The 17,844-nt window shown below is 43.2% G+C and overlaps 2 protein-coding genes across 4 annotated transcripts; one reads left to right on the plus strand and one right to left on the minus strand.

The window, feature by feature from the left end:
- Positions 1-860: 860 nt before the first annotated feature.
- TCEANC2 (transcription elongation factor A N-terminal and central domain containing 2) lies at positions 861-7,075 on the minus strand. Its single transcript, XM_049809255.1, has 4 exons — positions 6,969-7,075; positions 5,469-5,610; positions 3,927-4,120; positions 861-2,084 (listed from the first exon to the last, which is right to left on the minus strand). The coding sequence occupies exons 1-4, from the start codon at positions 7,068-7,070 to the stop codon at positions 1,896-1,898; spliced, it is 627 nt and encodes a 208-aa protein (XP_049665212.1). The 5' UTR covers positions 7,071-7,075; the 3' UTR covers positions 861-1,895.
- Positions 7,076-7,287: 212 nt separating this feature from the next.
- TMEM59 (transmembrane protein 59) lies at positions 7,288-16,293 on the plus strand. Of its 3 annotated transcripts, none has more exons than XM_049809230.1 (8): positions 7,288-7,498; positions 10,180-10,285; positions 12,450-12,544; positions 12,747-12,899; positions 13,175-13,259; positions 13,570-13,654; positions 14,457-14,565; positions 15,335-16,293. In XM_049809230.1, exons 1-8 carry the CDS (start codon positions 7,310-7,312, stop codon positions 15,488-15,490), a joined length of 978 nt encoding a protein of 325 aa, XP_049665187.1. In that variant the 5' UTR covers positions 7,288-7,309; the 3' UTR covers positions 15,491-16,293. The 3 variants fall into 3 exon arrangements, with proteins under 3 accessions (XP_049665187.1, XP_049665188.1, XP_049665189.1); XM_049809231.1 differs by having other exon boundaries at positions 13,573-13,654; XM_049809232.1 differs by lacking the exon at positions 7,288-7,498 and adding an exon at positions 9,933-9,955.
- Positions 16,294-17,844: the final 1,551 nt, after the last annotated feature.

The raw sequence follows: 17,844 nt of genomic DNA on the forward strand, positions 1-17,844 counted from the left end.
CCCAGCAGCAGAAAGCTGAAAATAAATACTGCTGGTCTTGGCGTTGCAATTCTGGAAACAAAAGCTAGGTTGTTCTTTCATCCTGACCCCCTTCCATGACAGTCCAAGATATATGGATTCAATTAACAGCTGTGCAGTTTGAAGTTATTTAAGCGGGAAATGGAGCTGATGACTTGTAAGAAATAAATAGATGGTTATCACATCTCTCGCTACAGCTTGGTCAATGAGTGTTAAGTCTTCATTGACATATTATCCATAGAGTCACCACCCATCTATCTGCCAGTTTCTGTCTCATCCTGTCTTCGACACGCCTAACCTTAACTTTCTGCAAATGAAATGTCTGTATGCCAAAGCATTTGTTTTCAGAAAAGTCAGCTGTTTGAAGATATCTTCACAATGCATATGGGAGAAAAACCAGTCTCGCACTGGCCCAAGCAAACAAGACGTGGTTTAGATGTTTTTAAGAGAAGCTGCAATTAGCTATTTAAATTTATGGAGTTCAACACTTCAGGTAAATTTTGGGTGTTTCTTTAGCTTCTAGTGTCCACAGAAGAGAAAAGTATTTAGCAGGTCCACATAATTAGAGTCAGTCATGTTTTAGGATGAAGAGCTGAATAAAGACTAATTCGTAGTTTTCCCACTGCATTATTTGCCCTTAAGTGACTCTCCTGAAATAAGAGTGCTGACCACAACTGGTCAAAAGACACTTCCTTATGGTGTATTAAGACTTCAATTCCCATGACTGTGAATAAGCAGGTTTCACTCACTTGGTTCTGTCTACCCTGATAACTCAGAAAAAGGTTTGTGACCAGTCCCTTGTGTACATACACACACACAGACACACAGAGAACAGAGAGCACTTTATTACCTACCAGTAGAGAAACTGTGCCTGTCACAGCTTATGGAGAACAGGATGACTTGTGGCACTAAAGAAATCAGAGCAAATATGAGAGGCAAGATTTCCAGTTTTTAATAACTAGAAGGAATTAAAACAATAGTTTGCTGCTTTAATTTGTTTAGGCAATCATTCTGAACCATGTTCCTTTTGGAGGAAAAAAGCCTTTAAAAGGAATGTTTTCCTTATAACCTAATTTTATTTAGAAAATCCTTTTCAAGTTTTTTTCATGTTACAGTAAGAACTAGCACCAGATTTAAATCATGAGTGAGGTATAGAAGTCTGAGCGAGCTGCTCATTAAACAGCAGAGGCATTAGATAGCACCTATACTCCAGGGCATTTTGATTTTCACCCCAGGGCTTTAGAAAATGCCCACAATCACAGGATGACTGATCCTATGGAATAATGGATAGCAAGTTCCTGAAACCCATTTTGCATCCAACTCTGGAATGCAGCAACGGGACATAACCTGGCTTGGCAAACCAGCTAGCTCTTGCCACAGGTAGGGCCCCGCTACAGCAGATGTAGCTGATTTAGGGTTAACTAGAGTTTGCAGTTACCCTCTAGGAATCTGCTCCCATGGACCAATTACCCTGAATTCCCGGTATCTCCCACCAGCACAGCACAGAGCTGCTCCTTTATGTTATCCAGCAAAATTACACCTGAAGATCCACATCAGGGATGGAACTAAACTGAGGTATGACAAATGGGCAGAAGTAAGAAACAGGTGAGTCAGCAAGGATGGTTTTGTAGCAGGAAAATATACAGCAGAGCAGAAGAAACTTTTCTTGCAACAAGCCCACACGGATTTCTACCAAGTCAGATTTACAGCACCGCTTTCATCATTAGTAGTTCTTGTCTTCAGCAGCCCTGTTCACAGAACAGCGCCAAGTGAGTCACACTGTCAGCACTTCTGCACTCCCCTCACGACAGAAAGGGCTCCTAGTTCCACAGAGACGTAGGCACATGAAGTTCTCACCCAGGATCAAGAATGACACCTTACTTTTTATGGCTCTGTACAAACGCAGGGACAGTGAGTGTGCCAGTCTTGACTTCTGCTTGGATTTCAGGTTTGTGCTTTAATGAAAAGACAAGAGCTCGCACCGTTCTGCGATATGGCGCGCTAATGAGACGGGAAGAGAGATGAAAAGCTTCTCGCTCAATATTTTCAGCCAGTGGGTGATCAATCTGAAAACAGCAAAGTATAAAATTAGATCTTTACATTTAATAAGGAGACCAACTGATTGAAATTGGAGTTTGGTGCTTTTCAGTGTTTCTTCATTAATCAGTTTAGATTCAAGGAAATCTACTTCCCATCACAAGTGTAACAGGAAGAGCAATTTAATTCCACCCTAGCAATTAAGGAACAAGGCAACATGGCCAGTAGCAGGGAACATATCCACATCTCCAGCTGGGTGGCAGTACTTTGCCATCACAACAGGAAACTAATCTGCAACTAGCTTTGGGTATCAAGCTCAACTGCAATTATAAGCTACGCTGTACTGTCTCCATAAAGCTCACTTTGGATCTTGCTGATAGAAGGTACCTTGGATACTATTTTAAACTTGATTCCAACAGCAACTCTAAGACATGCCAAACACTTGGCAACTCTGCCTGGTGCTATAAAGGGAAATGTGGGCTCTCTGTGTGTAGAAGGAGGTGTAATTAAGAATGCAGAAAGGGATTTGCTAAATGTTAATTATGTAGTTATTGCTTCAACATGTGCCAAAACCTGTAATTTAGCACAGCTTAGAAAAAAATCCCCCACCCATCATGAAATGGTTTTAATTTCACTTCTGCCTTTTGTAATGGGGAATCTCCCACGCTTTGAATACAGGAGATTCCAGCATGCCAAGTAGTATTCCTCCAAGTCCTTTGCCCACTCTATTTTTGCTACCCATCACTAAACCGCCCCTCTGCTGGGCAGCACTAGAAGCCCCTCGGATCCATTCAGCCCCACCTTCCCTTCTCCTTTTTGTCAGCCTCTCGGGTGTCCCTGCTCCCCACTTGCTGGACCTCTGTGGCTCCCCTGGCTACATACGGTGTTCATCTGCTGCTGTAAGCTCCACTTGCACATCTGGTGGTAGGAGCAAGCTAGCAGGGTATTTTTCCTTGCTGTGCTTTCAGGCAAGTCCTGTTCAGAGGCAATTCTGCTTTACCAAATACCACTCATTTTAGAGTGGTACCGTACCCTTTATGTCCCACAGGTTCAGATTTACTACCAGTCTTCCAACCATGCATAGATGTGCCTTCCAAGAACTAAGCTTGGCCCAGCAGCCTGACAAAGGTGAGCTCCCGCCTTTCTGAGGCATTCCCACAGCAAACCATCCTTTTGTGCTGCCTCAGTAAGTTGGAGAGGTTGTTCTCATAGCTAGCAAACACGTAGCTTTGAAACTCTTGAGTGCTTATCACTTGACTTGCCATTTAAAGGATAATTAATGAATAAATTAAAAAGGATAATTATTATGGCATTTCATAGACCAAGCAAACTAGTCATTAAGCCTTACAGCAAAGCCCCGTTCATTTAGTTAAAGATACCTGAGGGATCTGGTATTTATCACCACTTTATATACTGTCAACCTTGCCTCTCTGTTTCTGCAATAGATTTAAATTTACAAATGTTTAATTACTTAAATATGAAACACCCAAAAGGTCCCAGTGTTGCTTTCACAGCTGTTAAGTAGTAGGAAAAACTATGTTCTATTAACTTCCTCTTTCTCAGCCCAACTGCAGTAGCTACACAACTATTCTGTTGACTGGTTATGTAAATGAGAGAAAATACACCTCACAATTAGCATGTTTCCTTGGTTAACAACAACAACAACAACAAAATTACCTTCCTTGAAAACAAAGTTACTTATAAATAGGGACATGCAGCGAATGGCTGAAAATAGGAACAGATCAGCTGGTCTTGTCCCCACTCTGCAGGCAGGACCAGTTTTACAGTAGCTATGGCTGAAAAAGGCTTGTTTAATTTGTTCCTACAAGGAATAACTCTTTGAGCCAAAGACAAATGGATCTGAACGTCACCTCTAGATCCAGGGCTTCACAAAGCAGCTTCCGTGCATTCTTTCTGAAAGCCTCGGTCTTGGGATCGCTTCTGACCTCTATTGAGGGCTTGTTTGAATGGTCTTTGATGAAAGTTCGCCACTCTGTGTAAATATCTTTGGCGAGGCTGGCCACATCGTGATCTGAATGTTTGCGCATCTTATTCACTGTGTGACCTGGAAAACAATAACAGCTCCTTCACGTTTGGTAGGTGGACAAAATATAATGGACGCCAGTCAAATCATATTGGTGCTAAAGCAGCCATGCACCTTTTTAATTCAGGCAGTGTCAGCGAAACAACCAGAGCATTGACACAAAGACAAATATAAAATTATTAGGAATTAAGACTGAAATTCTCACTCCTTGACTTCTGCAGCGACTGTTGCCCAAGCAATTAGCAAGGAATTGACCTATACATGTGAAAATTACCTTCCCAAGTCACTGAGGTGTGGAGCAACGCTTACGTAATACAGGGCTATGTTCATTTTCTACACAGATACTAGATCTGGTGAGAGCTTGTAAGACTTGCCTACAAAGAATGCTGTTTTTAAACTGAAAACCCCTTTAAGGAAACAGTTGTTGCTGGTGATGGCTACAGCATTTTAACACACAAACATCACGGTGACTCCAGGCAGAATCTTTCCAATCGATAGGGCCTGCCAGTGCAAAAGAGGCTTTCCTCTGAAAGGAGACAAAAGGAGGGACCTTCTTCCAGCGGGGTATTTCTCTCTGACCAGTAGCGCTGTTGGCCAGGAGATGTCACTGTTAGGCTTCTGTGGCTCTTCCAGCCCAGCCGCGTTCAGGCAGGCACTGGGAAAAATCTCGGGAAAAGCCTGAATAAGCTGAACACGGCAAATAAAATGACAGTTCATAAGTATGGGGAAAGGGGCAGACAGCATCTCCTTTTCTAATGCAAGGGGGCCTCTCCGAACCGAGATCCAGCTGCTCTAATGGCAAACAAAGGCCAGGATGCTCTCCATAGCCAGGAAAGGCAGGGAGCAACCATGTGGTCTCACATTATCCCTCCCCCAAGTCCTATGGAAAAAAGCCAGGCATCGGGCTGTGTCATCTGCACGGAGCTGCCCATCGTGCTGGGGGTTTCTCAGTGTGAGGATGCAGTAAGCAGTTTTGGGCCAATCTGAGGAGAATTTCTTGCATGTTCAGAGGATTCAGCCAGGTCAAATAGATGAACTGTGTCTCGGATGGCAAGACAGCGCTCTGCCGTGCCCCTAACAGAGAGCAGGAGAAGGACTAAGACAGAGGTGGCCAAGAAGAGTTGTTCAAAAATTTGACCACAGAAGTGGTGATGCAGTATTTGGTAATAAGCAGGCAACCTGGGAGGAATTAGAGGACAGCTGACTTTTTCAGTACAAGCTCTGAAAACTGCAGGCTGGATATCAACAATTTTTTATTGGCAGCTACACTCATTTCTTAAAAAGCTTGCAAGCTAGTCTCTTTTGTACTGACAAGCCAAGCAGACACAAGACAACCCAATATCCACAGTCTAAATCAGACAAGATGTACCTATTTTTGTTGAAAGTAACACTTCCTTGGAAGGTATTTTCTTCTTCAGCTCCTCCAAAGCTTCGATCAGATTCTCTTTTGGTTGCCCAGGAAGCTCAAGCATAGACTTCCATCGTTTTATGTCTTCCACAACCACAACTCTCTGGAAAAGAGAAAAGCCATTAGGGAAGTGGAATATTCTTATTATAAATAAGGACACTGGCTTCATCTCTGCTAATGGGGCTGTTATCAACACATGAATTATTGATTATGGTATGAACCAGAGCACAGAATACATGATGGCCTGGAATGATGGGTACTTGCTTGAGATTGGCAGCCTACTGCAAATCAAGACTGAAGTAAATAGAAAGCAAAGCAAGATGCTTCACCTTGGTCTGCCAAACTCTAGGGCACGTAACAGCAACTGTCTGCTAGAATAGAAGTGTTTTGAATTTCAGGAGTCCGTTGTATAAATGTGTCTTAATAGAAAAAGGGATTAAGAGGGAGGCAGCTAATTATCTTTAGCAGCCTGGCAGAATCTGAATCCTGCTCAGATTTGTTTTAAATTTAAAATAATGCCAGCAGGGAGAGAAACAAAGCATTAGGGAACATGAACACAAACTCAAGTACGCTGGACGTTTGCAGGGTTTCTCACCCTGTTTTTGCCACAAACCTTGACAGAACAGACTGCAAACAGCGCGAGTCTCATATTTTGGACAGTGAGGCATCTTACAAAGATTCAGCAGTGGTCAGACAGCTGGAATGCTTTACGCACCATTCTTTTGCTTTCTGCCTTACACTAATAAGTCCTCTGGTGCAGCAAACGTTTTCCTGTTGTGCTTCTACAAACAGGTGACAAAGAGGTGCCCAGCTCTTACGCATGTCTTGCGCGGGACCATCATGCAACCAAGTGAAGGGCTCTCCTTGCTGGGGAGAGAAGTGAGCCAGCTGGCAGTACTGAAGCTGGTGGTGTCACCTGGCTGTACTTGAATCGTGTGCCCAGCCTGACCCTGTGCCACACCAAACACGCAGGAAGGAGCATCTAGCTTAGGAAACCCCCTTCAACGCAGCGCAGCCCTCTGCACCTTTCTAACTTTGCTTCCCTGTCCTCCGTGAGGATGCCACCTCGACACGGCAAAGATTTCGGTGAAGAGCTGGAACCACCGGTGGTTTACAAAACGTTCCTCCCGCTCAGCGCCGTGCAGAGGCAGGATGGCAGCCTGGCGAAGGCCTGACACCCCTTCTTCCCTCCCAGGCACCTCAGGGCCAGCCTGGCTCCTCCTGGGGTGCTCCCGCCACCCCTGCACGCAGCCTCTGGGGAGCAGCGTGGTCCTGCCCCAGCGCCAGGCCTCACCTCGAAGGCTCTCACCTCACCTCGAAGGACCGGGCCCCGCAGCAGCAGCAGCAGCACCCGCTGCCGCGGGGTGAAGACCTCCCCTCAGGCCCGGGAGACCGGGGCGAGCTGTGCTACCCTCCTCCCCACCACCACCACCACCACCCTCGCCAGTGCCGGTGACCTGCCTTGAGGGACTCGAGGGTGGCCTGCCGGTAGGCGTGGGGGGCCGGCCCGGCCCGGCGGGGGCTCTCCGGGCAGCGGGCCCTGCGCACCACGAACCGGTCCATCCTCTCACCAGCCCGCCCGTCCGCCCGCCCTCCCGGAAGCCGCTGCCCCGCCCTTCCCGCCTTGTAGTTCCCGCCGGAGGGGAGGCCCTATGGGATGGCTGGGGCCGCCCCCCGGCGCGGACTACATTTCCCAGCAGGCACCGCGCGGGGGAGGGCGGCGGTTGATCTCGTGAGAGTCCCCCGGCGCCCGCTGCCGTCAGTGGCGGGGTGGGGGGGGGGGGGTTTGCGGGAGGAGGAAGATGGCGGCGCGGCGGGGCGGCCTCCTCTGCCTGCCTCTCGCCTTGGCGCTGCTGGCGGGCGGCAGCAGCGCTCGGGGGGCCGGGCCGTTGCCCGTCGCCTCGTCCGAGGCTTTTGACTCCGTGCTGGGCAACACGGCGTCGTGTCACCGCGCCTGCCAGCTGACCTACTCCCTGCACACCTACCCCAAGGTACGGGCGGGCCCTGCCTCACGGCTCTCCCGCCGCGGCGGGCCCCTTCCCGGGCTCGGCCCCGCTCCCCTTCTCCCTCCCTCCCCTCCCCGGGAGCCGTGCTGCGGCTGGCGCGGCCGTCCCCGGGCCTGGCCCTCGGCCCTCTCCCCCCTGCAGCCCCTCGTCGTGTCTTTCGGCTTCTTGTGCTGCGGAGTGACGGGACACCGCCGGGATTTTCTCGGGCAGGAGCCTTTTTCGAGGCGTGTCGCCGTGCGTGTGTTCTCCAGCGGTGTTGGACGTGTCTTTAAGCAAATATAAACCTGAAGGAAGCTCACGCTCGCAGTGCTGAGGGGCAGTCAGCAGCCCTGCTGCTGCGGTTCTCCTGTGGCACGTCTCGTCTGGCTCAGGTTTTCGTCCCCTCAAAGGAAAGAGGATGCAGCCCCTTCTCTAAAGATAGGTCCTGCGTTTTGAAAATAGATGGTTAGGCTGCAGCTTGCCCAAGAAGCGCCGCTTTCAAAGCGTAGCTTTGTTAGTGCTGGGTACCTGTGTGGGTTTTGGGGGATTTGCTGCGCTTTTTTTCCCCCTCCCGTTCCTGAAGAGGCAGCTGTAATTTGGCTTAGGCTGTTCTATATTTTGGGGCACTAAAACAGTGCTGTGTTCGTGACAGGCCAGAGATCCCAAGTCAGGGTGCTAGTGTGACACTTGGATGTCGAAGGATGAAGCGTAAATGATGATAAACGAGTAGCTTGTCAGAACCTTCAGTCTGTGTTTTGATTCACTTGCATGGAATTTTTTTCCTCTTGTGATAAAATACTGAAATAGTGTCTAACGGGAATCTAATTTCATACTCCAGAGTTTGCTGTTGGTTCAAGCTTTGTACAGCTTTGAACTACTAGCTTGAATTTGGAAAGTCTAGTACCAAAAATCTCATCTTTCCCAGTTCTTTCTTGGCAATATACTTCATTATCAGCTGCAGCTATGTAGCAGGTTGAACTCCAAATGATGGGAGCTCTTAGCCCATCTTTGAGATTTCACACGAGGGCAGCAGGCAAATGGAAGCAGTGATAATGTTAGGTAATAGGGCTTTGTCTGCTTTCATGTGGAACTTAAATCGGATTTTGTGATTCTGTAGCTGGTACTGGTATCCCCACGAAGAGAAGTAACAGGGAGTTACGTGGAATACAAGTAAACTTCCATCTGTACTTATGGCGTGTTTTGGTGCTTATGTGTGACGATAGTGAGGAGAAAGAACTAAACCTGAGAAATTAGGACTAAACGTTATTCTAATATATTTCCATACTGTTTTGGTGCAATGCTGCTCTTGTTTCTATTATAGGACTCGTTCAAGGAAGGCTGATTATTTCTGTGCTTTTTACTGTACTTTTGAATTCTTTGTTGTGTGTTGTTGGAGCTATCGAATAATATGCTCATCTCTTCCATCACATTTAGTCTTTTTTCGATTTGTCACAAAACTACCAGTTGAATTGAAGGAAATTGTCATTGGAAAGTAAGACAAGCTTCACTGAGACCTCCATGGAAGACTGCCATAGAAATCTGTCTCCTAAAGCTAATTCTGTCTGGATATCAAATTACGAAACACATTTTCTGCAGTAGCATAACTATATTAGCCACCTTGTCAGTCTTGTTAGAGCTAAGTTTTAATTTACATTCACAGTTTTCTACTTCTGTGCCTTTAAAGCATGTGAACTTGTGCTCTCAGAGACAAATAATGGCCAGTTAATTTATAATAGGTTATACAGTAAGGTGTGGTATGTTTGGGTTTTGTTAAATTAATGCAGAGTCCATTTTCCACCTGTACAGCAATTGGCTGCCGTCACTTGAGTGGTTATATGGTTAGTGGTTTTGATGGGTCTGATTCACGATAGGGTGTGTTTGTAAGTAGGAGCACTCGTGTAATAGAGGCTGTCTTTAGTTCTGCAACATGGAGAGCACTTTATGTGGAAAGTGCACATCCATCCCTTTGGTATTGTGGACAGAAGAAATACTATGTGTAGGTTTTCTATATTTGCGTAATTTTAATAGTTGCAGTGAGGAAGCGCTCTTCCCCTTCAGTTCAATATAATGAATCAAAATGTGTGTTTGTGGAACTGGTTTGGCAAGTAAGCAGTTAACCAGGGTACTGGTATAGTACATCAGAAGATAATCTCTTATTTCTGTGGTAGTTCTGATTACAGTCTGGTAGATACATTTTAACATGCTGTCAAAATTAGTCTTTTTTTTTTTTGTCCTTTCCTGTTGGGTTCTACGTGTTTAAGTTCTGAGATGGAAGACTACTCTTTGTAGGATTAAACATATTGCTGTAAAAGATTTACTGATATCTTGTTTTTAAACCCAACACTTTTTTTAAAAATGCAGTGCAACTTTGGTTGTGAGTTGTAGGCCTGGAGTTACAAAATAGAATTTGCTGTTCCAGGTTTGCCCCACCACAGAATGAAGAGCTCTGAAATAAATCAATAGGTATGTCAGTGTTAAAGCGCTGTAGCTTGGTTTTATTTCAGATCATCCAGAATGTCATGTTTAGCTGGCTTCTAGGTCTAGTGGAGGGAAGGAGGATGGTGCTGTGGTGGGTGGCTTTTTTATAGCACTTCCAAAAAAAAAAAAAAAAAAAAAAAAAAAGTATTTGTTTTCTGACAATTTATTCTTGAATTGAGGGATGCAAGCCTTTTCTTGTGCCTTTCCAGGAAGAGGAACTGTACGCGTGCCAGCGAGGCTGCAGACTCTTTTCCATTTGTCAGTTTGTGGACGATGGCATTGATTTGAATCGAACCAAACTAGAATGCGACTCTGGTAAGATTTCAGTACTCCTTCAACATCCCGTAATGTGGAGACATAACAGAGGGAAGAGCAGGAACGTCTGAAAGGGTGTTGTTAAATTGGTGGGATTACTTCAGTTGCTTTCTGGTTTTGTTTAACAATTTCTTAAAGTTTATGTACAGGATATTAACAAAAAAAAAATCTTAGGGAAAGGTTGTCTGTTCTCTGCGAGTTTGTCCTTACCTGATGCTTAGACCTGATGCTTAGTGTTGCTATTTGCCTGAATTTCTTAAGTATCGTCAGTCTCTGTAAATAAATTAGAAACACTTCATTTTACTATAAACAGTTTGTCATAGAAAACACAAATGGCTGGGAAAAAATCCTTTCCTTTCCTTTAATAATTCCACGTGACAATCAGTCCCATTTACAATTCCTGACAAACTTGTATATAAAAGTGAATTGTTCAGAAGAGTAAGAACACAGATCTTAATGTGCTGTCTGCCTTGTAACTTGTGGTCTAGACTACGTCCTGAGGTTTACCTACAGCTAAACTCTTGGGAATGAGGTACGTGTTTTGTTTGAAATAGGTCATTAAATATTGGTGACTAATTCTCTCAGTTACCTGTGTTAGAGCAAAAATTTCATGGTGAAGATGAAATATGTGTACTATAGGCCAGTTAATACTGGTTTTGGAATTGTATAGAACTTTCATCCAATAATATTGAGGCAGCTGATTCACAGTTTTAGTCAGAGATTAAGTGGGACATAACCACCCAAAGCAGAAAAAGTAGGAGCTCTCTGTCTGTATTTCCAATACAATTAAGCACCAAGCCAGCACTCAAAGGAGGCTTCTATCCTCTCAGTACCTCAAAAACAAGAGGGCTAGTGGCTAGCTCAGAGAGCTGATGGAATATACGCAAGTAGAAAGCCTGACATGCAAAGATGCTAATGTGATACAAAACTGCATTAAATACTCTAGAAATGGGCTAATGCTCTAGTCTGTCATACACTGTGACTAGCTGTGATACAGCATGTCAATCTAGTTGTCAAACCGCACATTGAAGAGTGCCATAAAAAAGGGTAATGTAGCAATAGACCACATGTAGAGGTAATTGAACAGTTGCTTACTTTCTGGTTTAACTCTCCTTCCTGAGGCTGTTGTCTTTTTCTGGCTTATGTTCTGTAATCTGTTACACTGGTTGGTGCCCTGACTAAGTATTCTATGTTTGGCAAGATACATCTTGGCTGATCTGCTCGATTCTGTCTTTGGATGCTTCTTTATGCCTGCAAACACTAGTTTGGTGGCAGTTTTATCATTGAATTGCTGTTCAGGTGCTAGGAGCTGAAAACTGAAATTCTTAGCTGCTGATGCCCTGATTTCCTGACAGCTTCTTAGCCTTTATGATGGTCCGTTTGTTCCTGCGGGAAAACTGGGAGAGCTACTGTCCTCTGTGTTGCTACTTGGTTTGATTCTTTAGTTCAGGTTGTACTGCAACATTGTCCACCTAAGCTTTAGAGTTTTGGGGAAGAGCTATGCCCATGTATTGTCTGCCTGATTTCTCCATGGGCAGAGTAATCTAAATTATTCTCTCTGAATAATTTAGATTTCTTGGCCTTTATGATTTCTAGTGAACAATTAATAGAAGCTATCTGTAAAACAAAGAGTGGGCTTCATTTTTTCATTAAAAAAATATTCCATAATACTTTCAATGCAGTTTCTGTACTCCTCGCACTAGCAGGAAAATGCTCCTTTGGTTTTCCTGTGATACCATGACTTCTGTTGTTACCTCAAAGGGATTTAATGGACTGATGGTCCCTCTATTCTTTTTAGGACTCCACCTCTGTTCTTTGAGGTAAAAATTCATGTTTTACTTGATACGTAGAGGAAAAACTAAAGTGGTAGTGGGAGGATCAATGAAAACTTGCACCCCTGAGATTGGCCAGGGTAACATTTCTGATCGGTTGCTCTGACTGCATTCCGATTTCAACTACTTCATCTGCCTAAGCTCCGATTCCTTAACCTTCATTAGACCTCAGAGCAAATGCTACCCTTGGAGTGATTGCTATATATTTTCCTGCAAATGGGACTGTCAGTCCTTTAGCTGCTGCTTTGTTTCTCATCCAACTTACACTGAAAATGTTTTCTTAACTAAAATGCAGAATTTATCTTCTCATTTGGGGAACTTCTTCCTTGCAGCCTGTACTGAAGCATACTCCCAATCTGATGAACAATATGCTTGCCATCTTGGATGCCAGAACCAATTGCCATTTGCTGAGTTAAGGCAAGAGCAAGTAAGTAGATGACATGTTTTTCAAATACCACCTACTTGTTTTCTGTTCAGTGTGTGTCTTTGCTTTTTAAAATTTCTTCAAATGGAAAATAAATCTTCCTAAGGACTGAAATCTAGATATGGGGCGAGGGGTAAGCAAGAACATGACTTCTGTCCTTTTCACATAGAAACAAGTGGAAAAACAGTTAACGTTGTGCTTGCAGTTAATGTCCCTGATGCCAAGAATTCATCTTCTCTTTCCTCTGACACTGGTGAGATCATTCTGGAGTGACATGATGGATTCAGCTCAGAGCTTCATAACGTCCTCGTGGACTTTCTACCTTCAAGCAGATGATGGCAAGATTGTCATATTCCAGGTGCTTGCCTTTTTCTTTGAGATTAAGGTGTCCTGGGTGCTAAATGTTTAACTCTGCTCCTTCAAGTCACAGGAAAGACTATAAAGCACTATCAGAAGTGTTTAGTTTTTGCTAGTATTTCACTGCCTTTAGGGCCAGCATAAGGGGGGAGCAGAATCAAACTTAAGTGAATGGTGTGTGTCTTACGGTTAACTTCCATATTAGTTCTGAAAATGTAAATGATAGATCAGTGGAAGCTTGCTAGAAGGATCTCCTAACTCCTTATTTTCTTTTAGTCAAAGCCAGAAGTACAGTATGTTCCACAGCTTGATCAGGAAACCGGAGATACAAGAGGATCCTTGTCGCTGAGTAAAACAGCCTGTAAGTTGTTCTTTGTGCTCTGGAACAGCAAAAGCAAATGTTCCCTGTCATAAAAAAAAAAAAAAAAAAAGGTTGCAGGTGGCACATGAAAGCAAATTTTTAGAAAGCTGAAATATAATTGTTTGCCGTGTAGACTGCACTATGTACACTTAGCAAAGTCTGTGGTGGAAACCAAGCTCTGCTGGAAATAGAAACATGCAAGCTAGGGCCATTTTAAAAGCTTCCTTTTATGCTCTCTGTATAGACAAACTGTGTGGTGTTTGGGTCTTTTATTGCTTTCCCAAGTGCTGTTTCTGCTGTTGTATTTCAGCAGACCTACGTCCAGGAGGTTCGCAGACATACCGAGGACTTTTTGAAGAGCGAGAAAATGACAGCTTTTTCAAGTGTCTTTCCGTGTATGTATATTCAAGAATGTCTGTACCTAGTAAGGAGGATAATGGCCTTTCCTCTGTGTGTGTGTGTGTGTATGGGGGCACTAGTGCAAGATCTCAAAAGTGCTACAAGTCTGTTAGGTTCAGGATGCATGGCACTTAAAATTGTGTATCTGACTGTTATTGCTACTTTTCCGTGCTGGCCCCATTTGCAGGATCTTCTGCCAACTTTGATTCTCCTTTCCATTTCAAGTGAATGTCATATTGATAATTTCCTACGCTGTTTTTTGAGGGTGTTCTGTGAACTGTTTAAACAATACTGTGTTTTGCCTGTTCTTTAGCTCTGGATATGTTTCAGGACAAAGCACTTGTTTTATATTTTGGATTGGGACCGTCTGATAGGAAAGACACTATTATGTCTCATTTCCAGGCTGAAAATAGCCAGTATCTCTTTATTAAAGATTTGCTGAAGATCAGCGTGTTGGTGGTTCTTTCCCTTGCTCTAATTACTTTCTCCTTAAAAGTTTACGCAGGAAGGGTCAGTGAATTGCATCCCAAATGTGTAACAGAAAAATCTATTTTTAAAACTGTAAGTGGGAGGATGCTTAGGGCACAATAAACAGAATCTAGCGAGTCTTCTGTGTCTTTCAAGTCAGATAGTAAATAAGCATTAGAGTATCCAGGAGTCTGAAGTGGGCAGTGTAGCTGGAAGAGCTAGAGACTAATGACTCAGCAGGAAATACAATCAAAATTGAGCCGAACTTTTTAGAGGGTCCATTGTCTTGCATTCAGTATATGAAATCTGGTAACATTCTTTTCATTTCAGAAATTCCAGTTGGATTTTAACTACTACGCTCGTCCTGTCAGTGTTGGTACTGCTCTGGATTTGTTGCGCAACTGTAGCTACAGCTGTAGAGCAATATGTTCCATCTGAGGTACTACTATTTTATAACTTAAAATATTTTGAATTTATTAATTTTATTACTTTTATGTTACAGCTGTCTGGAGACTAAGAAACATTTGGGGGGGGGGTCAGCTAGAAAGAGTTTTTTTTTTTTATTTTGCAGATGTGGTTAGCAAAACAATTTTGTTATTTAAAAGATGATTTTATAGCAAAACAATTCTTGCTTATTCCTGTGGCTGATTGGTGCTCTGGACCTTACTTGGGCAGCCCAAATATGATGTCTTTTGGTTTGTAGCACTCTCCTCTTGACAACCTTCAGATTACTCTTAACAAATGGAGGCTCCTTCTAATTTCTCTGGGAATACAGCTATACTGAGAGTTGGATGGTGTAGGTGGAACGCAGTATGGATTTCATCTAGGAGCATCAATGGTGAGGACAGAAGCAACAGCATATTATCTGTGAGCACAGAGTCTGATCAGAGGGGAACTGGCTGAACTAGCATCCCTAGTGCCCAGAGAGGGCCCCTGCACTTCTGAAATAAGCAAGGCTCACAGTATTTGCAAACTAAAGGAGCTGTTACACAAGCACTGTATCTACTGTTGTTCTGGCAGATTTAATACATTTTTGTTGGACTCAAATCTAGTTCCAGCCATGAATTTCAGATGTTACAGAAAACTGGGGTTAACTTCTGTAGAAGGACTGCAGCCATCAGAACTAGGAATGTAGTTGCTTAATGAAATGCATTTTATTCACAGTATGGAGAGCCTTTGTCTTAAAGTAAATTGTTTAAATATTTCAGAAGCTGAGCATCTATGGAGATTTGGAATACATGAATGAACAAAAATTGAACAGATACCCATCCTCTGCACTTGTTGTGGTTAGATGCAAGACTGAGGAACATGAAGAAGCAGGACCTCTTCCTACAAAAGTCAATCTGGCTCAATCGGCAATTTAAATAAGTCTTCATTGGATCCAATAGACTAATTCTAACAGAGCTAGCAACTCCTGATTGTTTGTGGTGGTTCTTCAGATAAGAAGCTTAGCAGCCAGTCTTTAAATGCAATTAAAGTTACAGAATCAACAAATGTCATGGGATTTTGTTTTCAACTAGTAGTGAAGATTCAGACATCTTGAATTTACGTTTGTTTCCAGACATAATCACTTCTCACTGGTGTTTGCTATGTGTCTTTTTGCTTACAAAAGCTGTAAGCATGCTTTCCATACTTCTGCCATGACACTTTCAAACTTATTTGTGTGTTCTAGGATGTAATGTGTACATTCAGAGTTAGCTTTGTAAAGGTATAAGAAATTTTAAGTAGGCAGGAAATGCCTTTTTAGTGTTGCACTTTCTGTTGTAGTTAAGAGAAAATATTATAAAATTATCTGCTGAATTTTTGTACTTGTTAATGTCCATGCACAAACAGCCCTCTCTCTAAAAATAGAAATATATTTTTTCTACAGTGTGGCAATATCCAAGATGGAAAGCATTTGTGAGGTACTGTAGGCTAGAACTCCGTTTGTGAAAGATGTTAAAGCTTATGGACATATTCCTTCACACACACAACATAACATGGTCAATTATTTTGTCAACCTTTAGCCTTTAAATCTTACATTGCTTGTAAAGTTAGCGCCTGTGTTTTCTGAAGAAATTCTACTTTCTGTTCTTGATTAACTATTCTAGTCTTGTAACTTCATTTACAGAAACAAGTTGATTCCTGAAAAATGAGAACAGACAAATAAAATTGACTGTATAGAAAATGTCGACTATATAGCTTTTTGCTATGGTTAATTATTGACCACAACATACTCAGTATGAAAGCCTGTCTGGAGCATTCCTCTCATGGGCAATGTGACCTGATTTTGCTACATGATTCACTCACATAACCACAACGTACAATGTCCCTCAAATTTCCAATATATTTTTTTGCAGCTCTCCTCTTTGAGGAGATTACTATGTGCTGGTTCCCATAGCATTGACAAGTTGGGGGTGTGTGTGGTTTATTTTAAGGTCTCTTAAGTGTTGGAAAGCTGGCTAGGATGCATTATCTCTCGTCATCATATTTCGTTGATTATACAAAACCGCCTTGAAGGTTTAAACAAACAAAAATATTCAACACCTCTTCAGTTTTTGAATTCTGGTGAGAACTGTAAAGGGTCTGGAGGACACAGTATAGTGTTCCCTCACTGTAAAAACTGGTTCAATAGTCGTTCCTAATTCAGCTGTAACGCTGATGGTTGGGTAAGTACAGATGATGGAGCCTTGCAAGGGCAATTAAGCAGGAATGTGCATTAAGTGGTCTGTACAGCGCTGCTGAAAACCTTAGCTTGGAAGCACTCAAGCAGGTTTTCTGTCAATAAGGTTTAAGAGCATTAAGAGATGTTTGTTTAAATCGGGCTTCTATCAAAGTGCAGGAATTGCATTTTCAAGTCTTAAATTAGTCGTGCCTCTTTGTGCTAAATTCTTCAGCGGGACAACATCATAGCCCAGAAATTTGGGTGCCAGCAGCCATTGACAGGTACCTTTGTGTGTCGGTGGTGGCGTTATTGCAAAGGCCTCGGGCATGACTTGTGAAAATCCATGGTGTGATGTTTTCGCAACACTGTTCACTTGCACAATCACAGGGGCGGGAAATCCCTCTGTTTGCAGTAGTGACTCAGTTGAGACGTGCAAACCTCAGTATACAGTCCCGTTTGGGTGCAGGATGCCAGTGTTCCGCTTTGAGCAGTATCAAATGCAACTTGTGCAATGGTTGTTTAAATTTATTTACAAACACGAGCTTTACTTCAGTGATTATTGCCTGTCATCTTAGCACTGTGTTGTTCGGGATTGCCTTTCCAGAAGAGACTTAGCAATCCCACTTTTTCTAACTGAATTACTAACATGGAAGTGTTTTCAATTCTGTTAAAATGTTTTCGCTTATGATTATATGTAGTTGCAAAGGGAGTGTTACAGCTTCATGAAAACATGGCTGTTTGCCTGTTTCAAATGTGTACAGTACAACCTCTGTTATGTTGATGGCTTGGAAGAGAAAGTTTTGCGACATAAAAACGTTTGACTTTATTGCTTACGTTCCTAGGTTTGAGTTAAACAACTAACTTCTACTTTTATTTGGCGTTGTATCTGCCTACAACAAAGGAAGAAACCACAAGTTTTACGTGTCTTGTCTTTTGTTCGCTGTTTAATGACATTTCAGCTAAGTGATCTGTGCAGTGAAGCCAGTGATTCAGTAATGTGCTGTTAGGTCACAGGAAACCGTGCCTGTGGCAATCTGTCACTTGGCACTACTGTTTCCAGAGTGAGCCAGGGTC

The sequence above is a fragment of the Accipiter gentilis genome, chromosome 8 (assembly GCF_929443795.1).
Source record: "Accipiter gentilis chromosome 8, bAccGen1.1, whole genome shotgun sequence".
NCBI lineage: Eukaryota > Metazoa > Chordata > Aves > Accipitriformes > Accipitridae > Astur > Astur gentilis.

Excerpts from the sequence above, each read along its gene's own strand:
- TCEANC2 (XM_049809255.1), bottom strand. The coding sequence starts at position 7,070 with ATGGACCGGTTCGTGGTGCGCAGGGCCCGCTGCCCGGAGAGCCCCCGC. Across the intron at positions 5,611-6,968 it reads CCACCCTCGAGTCCCTCAAG|AGAGTTGTGGTTGTGGAAGA; the intron begins GCAGGTCACCGG and ends TCTCTTTTCCAG. Across the intron at positions 4,121-5,468 it reads GTTACTTTCAACAAAAATAG|GTCACACAGTGAATAAGATG; the intron begins GTACATCTTGTC and ends ATTGTTTTCCAG.
- TMEM59 (XM_049809230.1), top strand. The coding sequence starts at position 7,310 with ATGGCGGCGCGGCGGGGCGGCCTCCTCTGCCTGCCTCTCGCCTTGGCG. Across the intron at positions 12,900-13,174 it reads GCAAGATTGTCATATTCCAG|TCAAAGCCAGAAGTACAGTA; the intron begins GTGCTTGCCTTT and ends ATTTTCTTTTAG. Across the intron at positions 14,566-15,334 it reads AGCAATATGTTCCATCTGAG|AAGCTGAGCATCTATGGAGA; the intron begins GTACTACTATTT and ends TAAATATTTCAG.